General features: G+C 40.0%; 1 protein-coding gene across 1 annotated transcript in view; it reads right to left on the reverse strand.

The window, feature by feature from the left end:
• Positions 1 to 15,520, reverse strand: part of hdac11 (histone deacetylase 11) — a 43,997-nt gene that overhangs the window by 9,971 nt on the left and 18,506 nt on the right. The window contains exons 7-8 of the mRNA XM_046075214.1: positions 12,945 to 13,021; positions 11,228 to 11,290 (exon numbers count right to left, since the gene is read on the reverse strand). Of these exons, the coding sequence (XP_045931170.1) occupies positions 11,228 to 11,290; positions 12,945 to 13,021 (140 nt within the window). The remainder of the gene's footprint in view (positions 1 to 11,227; positions 11,291 to 12,944; positions 13,022 to 15,520) is intronic.

Raw genomic sequence — 15,520 nt, forward strand, 5'->3', positions numbered from 1 at the left:
ACTCCCTACTCGTCAAATGTCTGACGCATGGTCAAGGCCCTTTGTCGTCGCTTTTTAAAGACTTGGGTAGCCCTTTTGCATCAATTATTGACGTTTAGGGATCCACAGTCAAGTTAGCAACGCTTAGCAACAATAAATATGCAATATCCGGTTACACTTTCAAGATAAAACGTAACGTTTCGATACATTGCCATGTTGAAACGCGCATAATTAAAGTCGTGAAACGTTGCAGTTTCGTTACGTTTAGGCACAGAAAGTACTTGGTTAAGGTTAGGAAAAGATCATGGTTTGAGTTAAAATAGCTATGTATGTCAATTAAGACTTAAGTTAACTAACGTTAATGTCAATTTACCTCACTCGCCTAAATAAAAACATTTAATGTTTTGTTTCGCACGGGACACAAACCTGTTCTCCTGCTTCAAGGTCCGGGTTCTGGCCCTCTATCCACCCCAATCACCTCCTTACTTCGTCTTTTCTCTTAAATATCATACTTGCCTTTACCATCAAAAACAGGGCTTCCCTCAATACGTCGAACTATGACGTCAAAGGGATCCCTAGTGCGTCACAAACTGACGATTATGGCTCTTGACCAAGCGTCCATATGTGACGACTTGGGAGTGAGACCGGGTTGGTAGGCTACACAATCATGGGGAAAAGACGACCATTGAAACCTTGCACAAGGAGGGCAAGACACAAAAGGTCATTGCTAAAGAGGCTGGCTGTTCACAGAGCTCTGTGTCCAAGCACATTAATAGAGAGGCGAAGGGAAGGAAAAGATGTGGTAGAAAAAAGTGTACAAGCAATAGGGATAACCGCACCCTGGAGAGGATTGTGAAACAAAACCCATTCAAAAATGTGGGGGAGATTCACAACGAGTGGACTGCAGCTGGAGTCAGTGCTTCAAGACGCACAGACGTATGCAAGACATGGGTTTCAGCTGTTGCATTCCTTGTGTCAAGCCACTCTTGAACAAGACACAGCGTCAGAAGCGTCTCGCCTGGGCTAAAGACAAAAAGGACTGGACATTTCTTCTGAGTGGTCCAAAGTTATGTTCTCTGATGAAAGTAAATTTTGCATTTGCTTTGGAAATCAAGGTCCCAGAGTCTGGAGGAAGAGAGGAGACGCACAGAATCCACGTTGCTTGAAGTCCAGTGTAAAGTTTCCACAGTCAGTGATGGTTTGGGGTGCCATGTCATCCGCTGGTGTTGGTCCACTGTGTTTTCTGAGGTCCAAGGTCAACGCAGCCGTCTACCAGGAAGTTTTAGAGCACTTCATGCTTCCTGCTGCTGACCAACTTTATGGAGATGCAGATTTCATTTTCCAACAGGACTTGGCACCTGCACACAGTGCCAAAGCTACCAGTACCTGGTTTAAGGACCATGGTATCCCTGTTAATTGGCCAGCAAACTCGCCTGACCTTAACCCTATAGAAACTCTATGGGGTATTGTGAAGAGGAAGATGCGATACGCCAGACCCAACAATGTAGAAGAGCTGAAGGCCACTATCAGAGCAACCTGGGCTCTCATAACACCTGAGCAGTGCCACAGACTGATGGACTCCATGCCACGCCGCATTGCTGCAGTAATTCAGGCAAAAGGAGTCCCAACTAAGTACTGAGTGCTGTACATGCTCACACTTTTCATGTTCATACTTTTCAGTTGGCCAACATTTCTAAAAATCCTTTTTTTGTATTGGTCTTAAGTAATATTCTAATTATATAATTAGTTATAATGTAGTTATAATCATCAAAATTAAAAGGAATGAACACTTGAAATATATCAGTCTGTGTGGAATGAATGTATACATTATACAAGTTTCACTTTTTGAATGGAATTACTGAAATAAATCAACTTTTTGATGATATTCTAATTATATGACCAGCACCTTTGGTGTGTGTGTGTGTGTGTGTGTGTGTGTGTGTGTGTGTGTGTGTGTGTGTGTGTGTGTGTGTGTGTGTGTGTGTGTGTGTATATATATATATATATATATATATATATATATATATATAGACCTAACTATAAAATATTAAAAGTATCTTAGATGTAGTAAACTACTTTTGCCACGCTGCTGTAGCTTAGCTTGCTACATTTCACTGGGGGATAGCTACTTGGAAAATGTAGTGAGCTTCACTACATAGAAGTAGTGAAGCTCACTACATTTTCCAAGTAGCTTGCCCAACACTGATTACAACTGATAGAAATTCATGCTCATGCCTCAAGGTGTTGGCTAGGGGGAAATTTTGACTCGATCTCTAAATTACAGGTCAAGGGAATACAAAAATGAATTGAAATCATTGTTGGGTAAACATAATATCCACTAATCTGGCCCTGGTCCTGTTTCTAAAAGTCTAAGATAATCTTCGCTGATAGTTCTATTGTCTTGGCGAAAAAAGGGTTGCACATCTTCCAGCAACATAGAGCTGGATTAGATGCTTCTCAGGACAAAGACAGCAGAAGAAGGAAGCAGAGGAAGAAAGGACTTGGGCACACTGCAAATCAGTGTACTCAAGTCCTTTTGTCCCTCTAAAGTCCTACATACTGTATGATCTTTGATCCTTGGACTTTCTGTTTCATGAAACAGAGTAGGTTTCCATTTTAACAAATCTAATCCATAGCAGTACATTACTTAGCATGCAAGCTAGTATAACACTCTGCTACTCCAAACTGGGGACACGCTGACCTCCATCTACTGCAAGTACTTCACTTACTATGGATAAGTACCTCATACAGCCCCACTTAAAAATCCCAAAGTCTCCCTTTAAAACCATAATTGCACTGGATTTAATCAAACCTAAAACACATTGAAAGATGAACTATATATTGCAGATTAGATCAGATTGGTTGTGTGTTAATAGTTAAAGAACCTAATAGCGATGGACCATGTGAGACATTAGCACTACTCGCCTATCTGCATCTTGACATTACTACTAACAAATGTCACCGCCAGAGCTAAAGCTAATCATTGTGGAAAAATGGACTGTGTGTGATCTTGATGCAGGGAGATTCCTCTCTGTCAGTCACATAAAAAGCCTGCTCTCTCTGGACATTAACTAGCTGTGCTTCAGTAGGTCGAGTAATGGTTTCCACATCCTGCTGTGACTTCTATCTCCGTCTCTGGTTGACTGATAAAAACGGCGCTGTGTTCACGTACCATGTGAAAATGGTGAAAAAAACTACGGTGACGGTATTAGAAAATTTGTTCACAAGTAAAACTCTTGTCCCTATAAAAGGTATAGACCAGTGTGAGTTTGGGTGTTAGTTTGAGCTATATGTATAAACCAAAAAAACTCATACTGCACTGAGGACTCATACTTACTTGAGACAATGACTAAATCACCATGCAAGTGAATGCTCTGCTCCATCTCCTAAAGACAGACTGCGACTATAAATCAGCTCACATTCTGCCTGAGCTCCTGCTGCCTGCAATCTTATTAGTCTTATCCTCTCCCCCACACACTGTACAATAAAAGATTGCTGTTTCACTGCCATTTGTTAGACAAAAGTCTTCAGTGCTGGCTTCAAACAAGCCTTTCCTTCAAACATCTGCATTAAAAAGGTACAATGTGTGAGAATTGAGACTACTCTCCACTAGGGGTGTGACGAGACACTTAGCTCCCGAGACGAGACATGGAATTGGGTTCATGAGATCGAGAGTTCAACGAGATGAGAGTTCAACAAGATTTCAACACTATTTTTAAGAAATCTGCAATGCTAAATTATATGAAAATTTTGAGCATCAGTTCACTTCCTGAATTGTGGTGAAGTTGTATCTCTCTAATAAAGGAAGGAATCTGTGTGTGTGTGTGTGTGTGTGTGTGTGTTCATCCAATCGACTTTAAACGTGGCGTGTGTGTCGCTGCGGACCCAAGGCAGTGCAGTGTCGCGTTTGGTGAAATTATGTTTACGTCTGTTGAAACAGAGTTGTAAGAGTTTTATGAAGCTGAAAACTAGCAGTATCTCTGTCTTTGTCGTGTTGTTTCAGTTGTATTAATTCTGTTTTATAATTGCTGTAGGTGGAACCAATGTGAGATGCACATTTTTAAGTGCACTACACTGCAGTTTCCAAAAAGCGCAGGGAGGCGTCACATCGGCCCCTGTGAATGGGCACTGCACTAGTTATATAAAGGGAAGCACAAAATGCAGGTGTCAACTATAACAGAATTTAACGCAGTGCAGCTCTCAGGCATTCTGTGTTGCTTTCAGATCTGTTTCTCCTGTAGATCTTTTCTCATGTAATATTATCCCTGCGGAGTCAGCACACATGCAGCTGTCATTTAGTCTTCCCTACATTTTGTGTCTTTGTTTGGGGAGGTAACCTCTTCAAAAGTGATTGTGGCACCTTTTCACCTCGATGATAAATTAATATATTTATTTTAATTCAGTTTAACTCCTCCTCAAAACTTTCTGCACATTCAGAATCTCTACCACATATCTGTGTATCTGACATGTCCAGAAAAAAAACTCCAATAAAGTGCCGCTCACAGTCCCAAACAGCAAGCAAGCACTCGATTCAGTTATTATTGCTGCTATACATGTTAGTTACCATGGTCACAACTGTTCGGACTCTCCACTTGTTGAATTCATACTCTATAACATCTCACATATGAGGTCATAACTGATGCTAGCTGTCGTTAGCTCAGCCATACAGGTAACTTAGCAGTCCACACCTGGCACTAGAACCAGAGCCTGGTGACCGGTGTATAATTTTTTTTTGGTGAGACTTCAGAAATAAAGAATTACATTCAGATGTCTTTAAGGGTTTTATTCTTTGCAAAGGGTCAGACAATCATACAGCGTGCAATCAGTCTGCAGAATGTAAGACAAAGAGCCACTGAAGAAATAGGTGACTTTATACTCTAAGGGCCCGATTTACTAACATCCCGAATAAAGAGTACTAAATTGTGTGCGCATTCTAAATTATTGCACGTGCAATTGTAGGGTGATTAACTAAGGATTATTGCGTAGATGGCAACAGGTGCAAACACAATGGAGGTGGCAGTATTTCACTGCTAGAAGACAGAGCCAGTGCAGTCATCGTCTCAGCACTCTACTGCCGCCGAGCTTGCGTCAACATGCCCACCATACAAGCAGTGTTGGGCAGTAGCGTTGCGCCGTTACTAGTTTAACTACATTTCTTAGTAGCTTGGTGGTAGCGTCGCTATTTTCTGAATCAAATAGCTTTTCAGTAACGAACCTCTTTTATTGAGTAGCGTGGTAGCTTCGACACACGCTACGTTTCCCCAAGCATTTCTGAAGGATCAGTAAGAGACACCACCGACATCTCCGCAGCACCACACAACTTTCTAAATTCTTCCATCTCACAGAGAAAAGAAGTCACTTTGCTTTATTGGCATGAATGTTAATACAACAGTATTGCCAAAGCTTAAAATATATTGGTTATAGAATAATATTATCTAATATTGTTCATATAGTGCGTCTTCTTTCATTCAACAATAACAGCAGCCATCTCTGCACACTTGGCAGTTTGCACCTTCCTTTCAAACGTATTAAATACAGATGCTGTTGCACTCACGTTAAATTGCGTTTATGCTATTTGCATGTTACGCCCCAAATTGCGTATTCATTAAGGCAAAAGTACTAAATGAACAACAGGTGCTATCTTTCACTTTTGAAAGACGTCATTCTGTGCACACCGTTAGTACATCAGCTTACGTGCTAATTTGCTGGTGATATCAAGTTTGCACACGTTTTTACTCACACAAACCTTTAGTAAATCTGGCCCTAGGTGTATTACGCAGCTGAAACCAACAGTCCTGAGATGACGGCTGGACCGGAACTGGAGCATACAAAAATAGAACGTTTACTTTTTCATCTATAAGGAACAGGAAGGATGTTGTTTAGAGTAACTGTGCATTCCCACATAATCTACACATTTCCAGCATTTATGTTAATTAGTATCAATATTAATATTAGTGTCAGTGGTATTACCAGATTCTAATAGAGATGCACCAATTGATCGGAAGTGAACTGAAGAAGACAAAACACTCGCAATTTGTAATACCTGTAAGCAGTGGCGGCTCCTGCCAAATGTCTCAGGGGGGGCAATTGATGAGATGATGGCTAAGGTGACCAGTTCAATGGTCTAAGTCAGCTATAAGACAAGGATTGTTCCTTATGCTACATACTGTACAGTATTTGTATGAGTTCATTGAATGAACATTCAATAGTGATTATCAACAGATGAGTTTCCATTTATCAGTTAACCCTCAAAAATTTGGATCTAAAGGCAACTACTTTAGCATTATTGAACACTAAATTGACTCTCACAATCAACTGATTCAGGCACTGGGGCTGATAATGTGCAATGAATAAAGCTATTTACAGTTCATCCAGCATTGCAGCAGCTAAGGGACAGACTGGAGTAGAAAACAAACTTATCTTTCTCAAGTAATACAGTAATTTAATAATGTCATTTATGTAAATGAAGGTTAATAAAAACATAGTTATCCTAAATTTTAAATGGGCAACAGAGGAACTTAGTATTTATTTTCATTCTTTACACACAAGACTAGCTATGCAGACAGTTGTAAAAAAAAATGTTGAATGTTCTCTATTTGTTATCCTGTAGTTGTACAGTAATATGAGGATTGGGCAATATTAAGAGTATACAGTAAATATACATTAAAAGACAGTGGTACTGTCACATGTGTTATTGCACTCCTCTCTCTCTCTCTCTCTCTCTCTCTGTAGAAGCAAGCCTCTCTGTTTTGTGGAGCCATGCTGTTTGTTGACGTGTTAAAAAACACAGCGGCAAGAGAGAGTATTGTAGTTTTACTGGTATGCAGCCTATGTTTTAAAATGGTTGGTGCCCCACCATTTTTTAAAAATAGAATTACGACACAGATCAAATCTGTGGTTAAAAAGTAGGATATTTCAAGAATATCTATCCCAGTTGTTTGTAAAAAAGAATAACAAATTAAATAGTATGGTTAATAAATACTTACTCCTATCTATATTTCAATTAAATTGTTATTATATAGGCTATTTTGAAACAAAAAAATTTAGGCTCTGTAAAGTCTGTAATCTTGTTCCCAGCAGTCAGTGTCACTCCTACAAATAAAAGCTTTATATTTGTATTTTTAAGGAAAAGACCCACTAGCATATTTGAAGAACAATGACAGAACACTTACAGATACATAACACATTAAAACAGGATTTTATGGAACTCAAAATTTTAACTGAACTGGTTTTAGTCTGTAAATGTAAATGCTCCGTACTTGTATAGCGCCTTTCTAGTCTTTTCGACCACTCAAAGCGCTTTTACACTACATCTGCATCCACCAGTCATACACATTCATACACTGAGCCTAAGTGCTCAAACGGAAACTAACATTCACACTCATTCATACACTGGCGGAACAGCCGCCAGGGGCAAATCGGGGTTCAGTATCTTGCCCAAGGACACTTCGACATGCAGCCTGGGGGAGCCGGGGAACCGCCGACCTTCCGATTAACGGCCAACCTGCTCTACCTCCTGAGCCACAGCCGCCCTATAGATTATAGAAAATTAGTAACATTAACTGTAAAATAAGAAACCAGTATATCAGTCAGTAAATCAGTCTGTTATTCTCTAATGTAGTTTTCAACTAGTCTATATACTGCATAATAGAATTCCTGAAATTCAGTCATGGCCTTTGGTTTTAGTGTGCCACCCCAGGATTTCCAGTGGCCTCATCTGGCTTCCCCTAGGAAAAATTTCAGATGACACCATTGTACAGATGGTGGACAAAACAACATTAATGGCTCTATTTTTGTGTTGGCGTAACATGTAAAAACTAGACCCCATTTAATTCTGCCTTCATTTCACATATGGCACTATAGTGGTGTTGAACTGCAGATCGTTATTGTATAGATAGAGATAATTGCAGTTGTTTATTAATTCAGCTTTTCCCTTTACTCATCCATATTTAATTAAAGTGACAAAACATTAGAAGCACTGCAAAAAACAAACAAACAAATAATGCAATACATCAACACCTCAGAATGTACTACAGAAATGAGTCCATATACAAACAGTTAAAGTAGTAGTAGTGTTTGTGTTGTTTACCCAGGTTTGATGGAAAGGTCAACTATAACTGTTTGTCTTTATTTAGTTAACTGTGGATTGTCTATAACTATAGCCATGTTTCCATCTAAATGTCATGCAAATTTTAAGCGTACTTTTTATGTCACAAAAAAGAAAAGAAATTGCGAAATATGTGTGTTTCCATCAGCAGGTTTGGAGTGAATAAACCAGGCTACGGCAAGCGGAGTTACGTCAGTAGTTGACGTTACACATGGCTGTAATAAACAAGACGAATGGGTTCCAAACCAGAAACAAAACCAGTCCCATGAACCTGAAGGCCACTGATCTTAGAAAAATGGAGAAAGGTCCTTAGAAATGTGTTTCAAGCGGGGTAACTGCTACCAGCCATGTCTCCGCACGTTATGGGAATATCCGGTGTTATGCCAAGTTTTGCATGCACCTCCAAATACTGCTTTTAAACGCTATAATATCCTTTGTGGAGTTCAACAGTAGTGATAAATGATTCGAAGTATATATGTATAAAAAAATAATATTTTATTACATTCAGTAGAAGTAGCATTCATTGAGATTCAGCAAAAATATGCGGTGATAACCCTGTTTGATCAGTGTGCAGAGCAAAGGACCTTTAAGAGGTGAATGCATAATTCGGCAGAACAGATGATGAAGGCTACCTGCTGAGATTTGCATCCACCTCTTTTCTCAGCACAAATGAGCGTTACCAGCGGCGAGGTGCAGGAAATTCTCGGCAGGCGTGCAGAACTGCGCACAACCGGGCAAGACGCCGACAGCAGAAACAGCTGATCAGACGTGAGTTACAAGTTCGCTACGTCAGAACTTATTCGGAAAAAGTGTTTCCATCTCCCATTTAGCACATTTACTCTTTTTCGACAAAGGCAAAAACCACCTCAAGCGAACGTAAAAACCTTTTAGCGAAAGTAATGATTTTTTTTTTTTTTGCCGTTTCCATCAACCTTTTCTAATGCAATACTTCAAAATGTGCATTAAAAAACGTTGATGGAAAATGTATTTTTTCTCATAAAATTAAAGCTCACGCTATATACACAGCTCATGATAGCCAGCTAGGAATATGCCTTCCCAGCAGGTCTCCAGTCAAGCTTACACTGAACCTAAAATTGATCATTACTTTTTTGTTGTTCACTGGGTGAATAAGTAACAGAGCAGTCAAGGCCATCATCTCAATTTATGTGAGGACAAGAGAACTTTCAGTGACATGTTTTGGGGTTGTAATTAGGATTTTACTGCATATCTCCAATATCTCTCTTCCCAATTATCTGCTGAGAGGGGCACTTCATGCCCATCCCCATGCCTTCATTTAGATTTGCTCTTTTGTTTTTCTTCATGAATTATTCACTCTGCATCTGTATTGATCCCCTGCTTGTCTCAGTAGGTAAAGGCACATCATTACCATTGAGCCATAGCTTAAAATGAATAAAGCTCAATTCCTGGAATATAGCCATGGTCCTCTGGAACCTTGAGACATCATCAATGTTAACATAGTTCTCAGGGCTAATTGGTAGTGGATACAAGCAAGTATGTTAAAAACACCAAGTAAGACTAAAATATGATAATCAGACTTCCAAAAATGTTGAGTCATTATTCTCTACATCTTGAGGTTAGTGGACTATCAATAACCTGACAAGCACAGCACGTAGCAAAGAGGAAGTACATATAGTACAATATAAACATAGTAAGAGTTGATGTCATCGATCCACATTTGTTCCAATCTCTGCACTATTATGTGTTTTCTCATGAGTTCTTAGTTCATAGATGGTCAAACATTACAGGAATCTGGATCAACTGATGATCAGCTGGGACAGCACGCTTGACTTCTGTGTCCTGCTTAAACTCACACAAAGATTACATCTCTTCTATTCTCAAGAGTGTCAGAGTGGCCAAATACTCTGAGACTTTCTTTCAAGGTGATAACCAACATAGAGTAGGTTCAAACCCCACGCATGCAAAATTGCCCTGGTAAAGGGTTAAACTGGTTTAAACTTAAGCCAGATCACCAAACTATGCTTCATCATTAAATCTGTTTCGGCATCAGTCTGGATAGTACTCATCAAAGCCTTCTCTTGGTTTGCTAAGATGACAATGTCAGACAGCTGCCTTAGCTCAGCTAGTAAGTCTGTGTAATCACACTGATCACAAAGGAAGCGGCTTTGTGCCGCAGTACCACGGGCCCTCTGCTACCCTCATCCATCCTTTAAATGTCACTCGAGTTATAACAACCTGCCGCTCACCAAAACCAGGCTTTCTGACTATTCACCATTTATACCATAGATGCCAGTGGACAAACCGGCCAGTTTACCTTCTTTATGTTAGGCTATGAAAGCAATTTTTTACCAGCTTAAATCACAATATATCAATAAAACCTGAAAACTGATGCTCAAATGACCAGACAACTGTAACTAGAACCGCATAGCTCTAAGTAAATCCTTACTTTTGAACTGCTGAGAAAATCAACTGCTGTTCAGTATCGATTGCACCCCCCACCCAGGCATGGGGCCACAGTTACACTGTAATTCTGTGGGAAACACTGCACTGTGCATTTACAGATGTTTCTGGTGGTTTCTCTTAAAACTAATAAGCCTTTTTCTTCCATGCTGGCATTTCACTGGCTTGCTGCAACATAACACCGCCCCCTGGCGATCAGACCGCCAATCTGTGATCTCAAGTAGCCATGATCAGACGATATGAAAATAGAGAAGATCGCCCAACCCTAGTTGTGTGTACTGAACCAGACTGAAAGATTAAAAGTTCTAATATTTTGAGATATAGATTTTTGATTTCCATGAGCTGTAAACTGTAATCCTCAAGATTAAAACAAAAAAGTCCTGAAATATTTCACTTTATTTGTAAAGAATCTAGAATATATTAAATAATGAAGTTTTACATTTTGAATTAAATGATGGGAAAAATGAACTTTTCACAATATTCAATTTTCTGAGATGCACCTGTATGTTAAATGCACACATCACAGTCAACAAGCCTAAACATACAAGTAGCTGACATTAATGCAGATATCCCAGAGATCCAAAATCCAAAGCTGGTATGTGCTCAGCTTTTTGCCATTAGAGATGTTTTGTCTTGTCATCAAAGTCAACTCCTAAGCAGCAATGCACATTGACACGGAGAGGTGTAATGGTGTTGGCTCACCTGATGAGCATCCAGATCGATGATAGTAGCCCTGGAGATGCCTTCCACTCTCTCAAACAGAAACTGAAAGATGAATGGAAAAATATTTGCTTTCTCTCTGAAGATAACACATTTCACATTTCAGATTCTCGGTTCCAAAGTTAAAAATTTGAGATGAAATTACATTTACACACATTTTGTTAAATCTGTTTTCTGAAAAAGGGCCCTGGTATTAATGTGTCTCAAGCAACTGAACGTCACATCCTTCCAATTTTGTTTGCGGAAGACTGCAACCGGTACTTCCATGCTCATTTGGGTAATCGGACCACAATCCGTCCTTAATGTGTCTTAGGTATGTGAACACCTGATTTTTTACGAGGTCAAGCTCTATCCGATTGCAATCTTGTCACCCAAAACATATTTTAATGCCAGGTGTAAAAGGGGCCCTTGTGTCTTTCCTCTCCCCAACCTTTCAAATATCTTGTTGAGGTCTAACAAGATGAGAAAACAAAGGGACAAAGGCTATAGCATACAGGTCCATCTTTATTTGACCTGATAATGACCTAATTAAGCTGAGCTTGCACCTCTTAGCAACAAAGCTGAATCGCCTGTCTAGCCAGTATTATTTGGGTGGGATATTCAATACTGCCTTTGACTGCACTTCTGCAGACATCAAATTCGCTAGGTGGCTCTGTGTGAAAAATGATGGCAAAGCGCTCCTAGGACTATGGTCCTGAAACTGCAGCCTCCTCTATTGCAGGAACATAGTATTGCTGACTTTCCTACCATGTACGTAGCTCTCAGCCACAAGTCCATTGGTTCGTCCAGATCCATCCTTACACAGCTGGACACTGAAGATTTTACCAAACGTTACTCAAATAGGAGTAAATACAGATTTTAGAAATACAGATTTTAGGGGGGTTATAGTCAACCTCAGGGATGAACAGGAGTCTACAACAGGTGTGTTTTCTATTCCCCACAGTAACTACAGTCTTTCATTTATTTTGTTTGTGACAGGGGGCCACACACAGTTATAGAACTGAAGTTACATCCAGGTAATATCTAAGATTATTTTGCTTTGTTCCATACTGATTATGAAATACAGGATGGATTCTTAGAGCCATATCAGTGAATTATTTTTGTGCCATTCATGTGTGAGGAGTTTGCTTAGTTAGACAGTTCTGTAATTGCCTTGCTATATGGGTCCAAAAGCACAAAAGACTTATGAAGCCTGGTGTGTATGTGCCCAGTGAGCAATTTTCAGAAAAGAATATGACACCATCTTGGAACATTTTAGGTTACAGTTCTCTTAATACATCCATGCCACAAGCAGGAAAAACAAACGTGTCATGGTGAGTTACAGAATGTGTACTTCTTTTACTTTTTGTGATGAAATCAGTCAAAGAGATGGGGGTCAAAACCCACGTCGTTATTTATTTATTTTTTTATTTTTGCAAAAATACATTCCAAAGTTGAGCTGATGCTACCATTAGCTATCAGTAGCCACTAGAATGCTGTAGCAGCAAAAGTCCTGAGTCACTGAAGTATGCAGGGTTTTATTGCTTATTAATGTAACTTACTATTAATGTAATAACTGCATTATTTCTTCTTTCACCAGTTACATAGTTTGACTTCAATAAGGCCTCTGACTGAATACTAATGGGCTTCTCCCTAAATGTGAACATAGTGTTTGAGCCAGTCTTTCCAATGAGCTAACATTGTGCAGCATAAGTGTTACCTTGATGGCCAGAGTGATGTCGGCATAGGCACAAAAGCCACCTCCCCTGTCGCTGGAGCAGTGGTGAAAGCCTCCTCCTGGCAAACAAAAAAACCTCTGGCTCATTGTCAGGGCTATTAGACAGGCCGAACAGGTCACTGCACATCTGAGAAGTCTATTATTCTTAATGACCATGAACGGTGATTTAAAATAGGCCGTTATTGAGTTTATTGCAGCTTTTTAAAATGGCTGCTGCTCCTCTGTGGTACAACAATGGGTATAGTGACACCAGAAAGGGACTGTTCAATTGCTCCTAAAATACCCGAACAGCAGCAATGTACAGGGATGGAAAGAAATCCTGTGGAGAGACTTTAACAACATTTCATTCAGGTTAAGAGTTATAGTACCCTCTGCGCTGCTATGCTCATGTTCATTAAACTAAAGTGTGGAGTAGAAATTCAATAAAGGCCGGTAAGGCTGCGGGTGAAATATCATTATGAAATATCAACTTTTGCACAGCTCCCAAAAAAACCTCCTCATAGTGTTGAGACACATAATATGCACAAGTCAGATGCATTTGAATAGCATTTATATCTTCAATACAAAATTAAAATCCAGTTTTAGTACAATACCCCTCACCATCAACAGAAGGTGTGAAGTAGCCGATTAAGCAAGACGTTCAATGTAAAAATCTGATGCAGCTTTTTTTGTTCCCTGTTTGGCTCAAACCGAGAGGAATAAAGAATGACCCATGCTTTACAGCCAAACTCCTCCTACTCAATCAACCCAGCAGCGGAAATGCAGAAGATGCAGGCAGTGTCAGCACGCCAGCACACATTAGAGCCTCAGATCTTAAGTGGTGGAGAGTAAGTGGTTCATGATGACTGTCAAAACGGTTCTGAAACTGAAGTGTGAAACTGAGTGTTGTACCAGGTTTGAGTAGACTATGGGCCCGATTTACTAACATCTCGAATAAAGAGGACTAAATTGCGTGTGGATTCTAAAATATTGCATGTGCAATTGTGGTACCTGTTATGGGTGATTAACTGAGAATTATTGTGTAGATGACAACAGGTGCAAACACAACAGAGGTGGCAGTATTTAAATGAGGGTTTTGCCTGTTTTAATGGTTTCCGGCAGGGAGAGTTGGAGGGAAAGCAGCCACTGCGTAAAAACCTTGAGTTGTTTCGTTCAGTGTGTCCCGAGTATGTGGAAATTGTATGTACCTGCCCATCCTGCTTAAGATTGCACTAAGCACTTGGGACAGCACACCTGAAAAACTGCTCTGGGAAACCCCGGCAGAAACAGATACAGTATGCTGAAATGACCCAGGCGCGAGGAAATGTCAGCAGATTGTGCTTCATCCAGTCAGAGGGAACAATCACCTGTCCCTGGCCCCAACGCCCCATTCCCTCTCCGATCCACAGCACTTTCTAAATTCTTCCATCTCACGGAGAAACGTCATGTCGAAACAAAATTCGCTTTATTGGCAGGAATGTTAATAAAACAGTATTGCCAAAGCTTCAAGGCAAATACAAAAAAAAAACAACTACTGTATTGTTCATACACCCACACACATACACACGCACACAAATTTAGGTTGTCCATGATTGTCAACAGCAACAAGGTTGCTTTATTATTTATGTTATTATTTCAGCTCTCATTGCTGCACTGTGTTGTTTATTTAGGTTGTTTGACTGTTTCTCCTCTTCATTCTCAGTTTCCTTACGTTTGCTATTTATTAATGTTGTTCGGCTGGTTGTTTCCCCAAGCCCTCCTCCCCGCTCTCTTGCAGGTGTCCTCACTTTTAGGAATTGGTTTATTTCCTCTGTTGTCACCCCCCTTTCGCCATCTTGCAGGTGCTGTCCTGTCTCTGTGGTGTCTGTTTGTGTGATGTGTCCCCCCCACCCCATTTCCGCCCCTGTCTGGCCTGGTGGTAAATATATACACGTGCATAAGTAAATAAATAATAAAGTGGACAAAGAACTAACTAAAACTCCCTCGTTAGAAGAAAATCTGTCCGGCACTACATGGTATCCAGCTCCTCATACTGCATATCAGGCTGCTGGGCAGGACAGGGTAAAAAAAAGAGAAGAAACAACTATGAAGAGTAGCTCCTGGTAGCTCTCACACTCAGGGTTCACGGTGAGTTGGTCATTTGTCACGTCAATTACATGACTTAAATTATAATAAAAATCCTCTAACCCCCACATTTAGTGAGAGTATGCTTCAGGACTGACAGTAGGAATGTATTTTTATTTTGGCTCTTATGGACTCTCTACTCTGACAGGAAGTATATCTAGACAGCATAAAACAAAATGTAAATGCTTAAATGCATTGCTAAGCCAATCAAAGTGTTGCGTAAGTGTATACTGTGATCATTATTTTAAATTGTGAAAAAGAAAAGGTTGTCACCGTATAGGCAGAAAAACTTCCAGCTAAGAAGCTCAAAATGGCTTGTAAGATCAGAAGATTATATAAAAGATTTGACAAAATGAAAATGGACATTAGGCAGCTAAGACGGTAGGTTTGGTTACCAAAGAGATACCAAGAAAGACCCGCAAACTTCCAGTGTGGAGCCTGTGAAACTAACCCAT

This window comes from Micropterus dolomieu, linkage group LG18 (genome assembly GCF_021292245.1).
Source record: "Micropterus dolomieu isolate WLL.071019.BEF.003 ecotype Adirondacks linkage group LG18, ASM2129224v1, whole genome shotgun sequence".
Lineage (NCBI taxonomy): Eukaryota > Metazoa > Chordata > Actinopteri > Centrarchiformes > Centrarchidae > Micropterus > Micropterus dolomieu.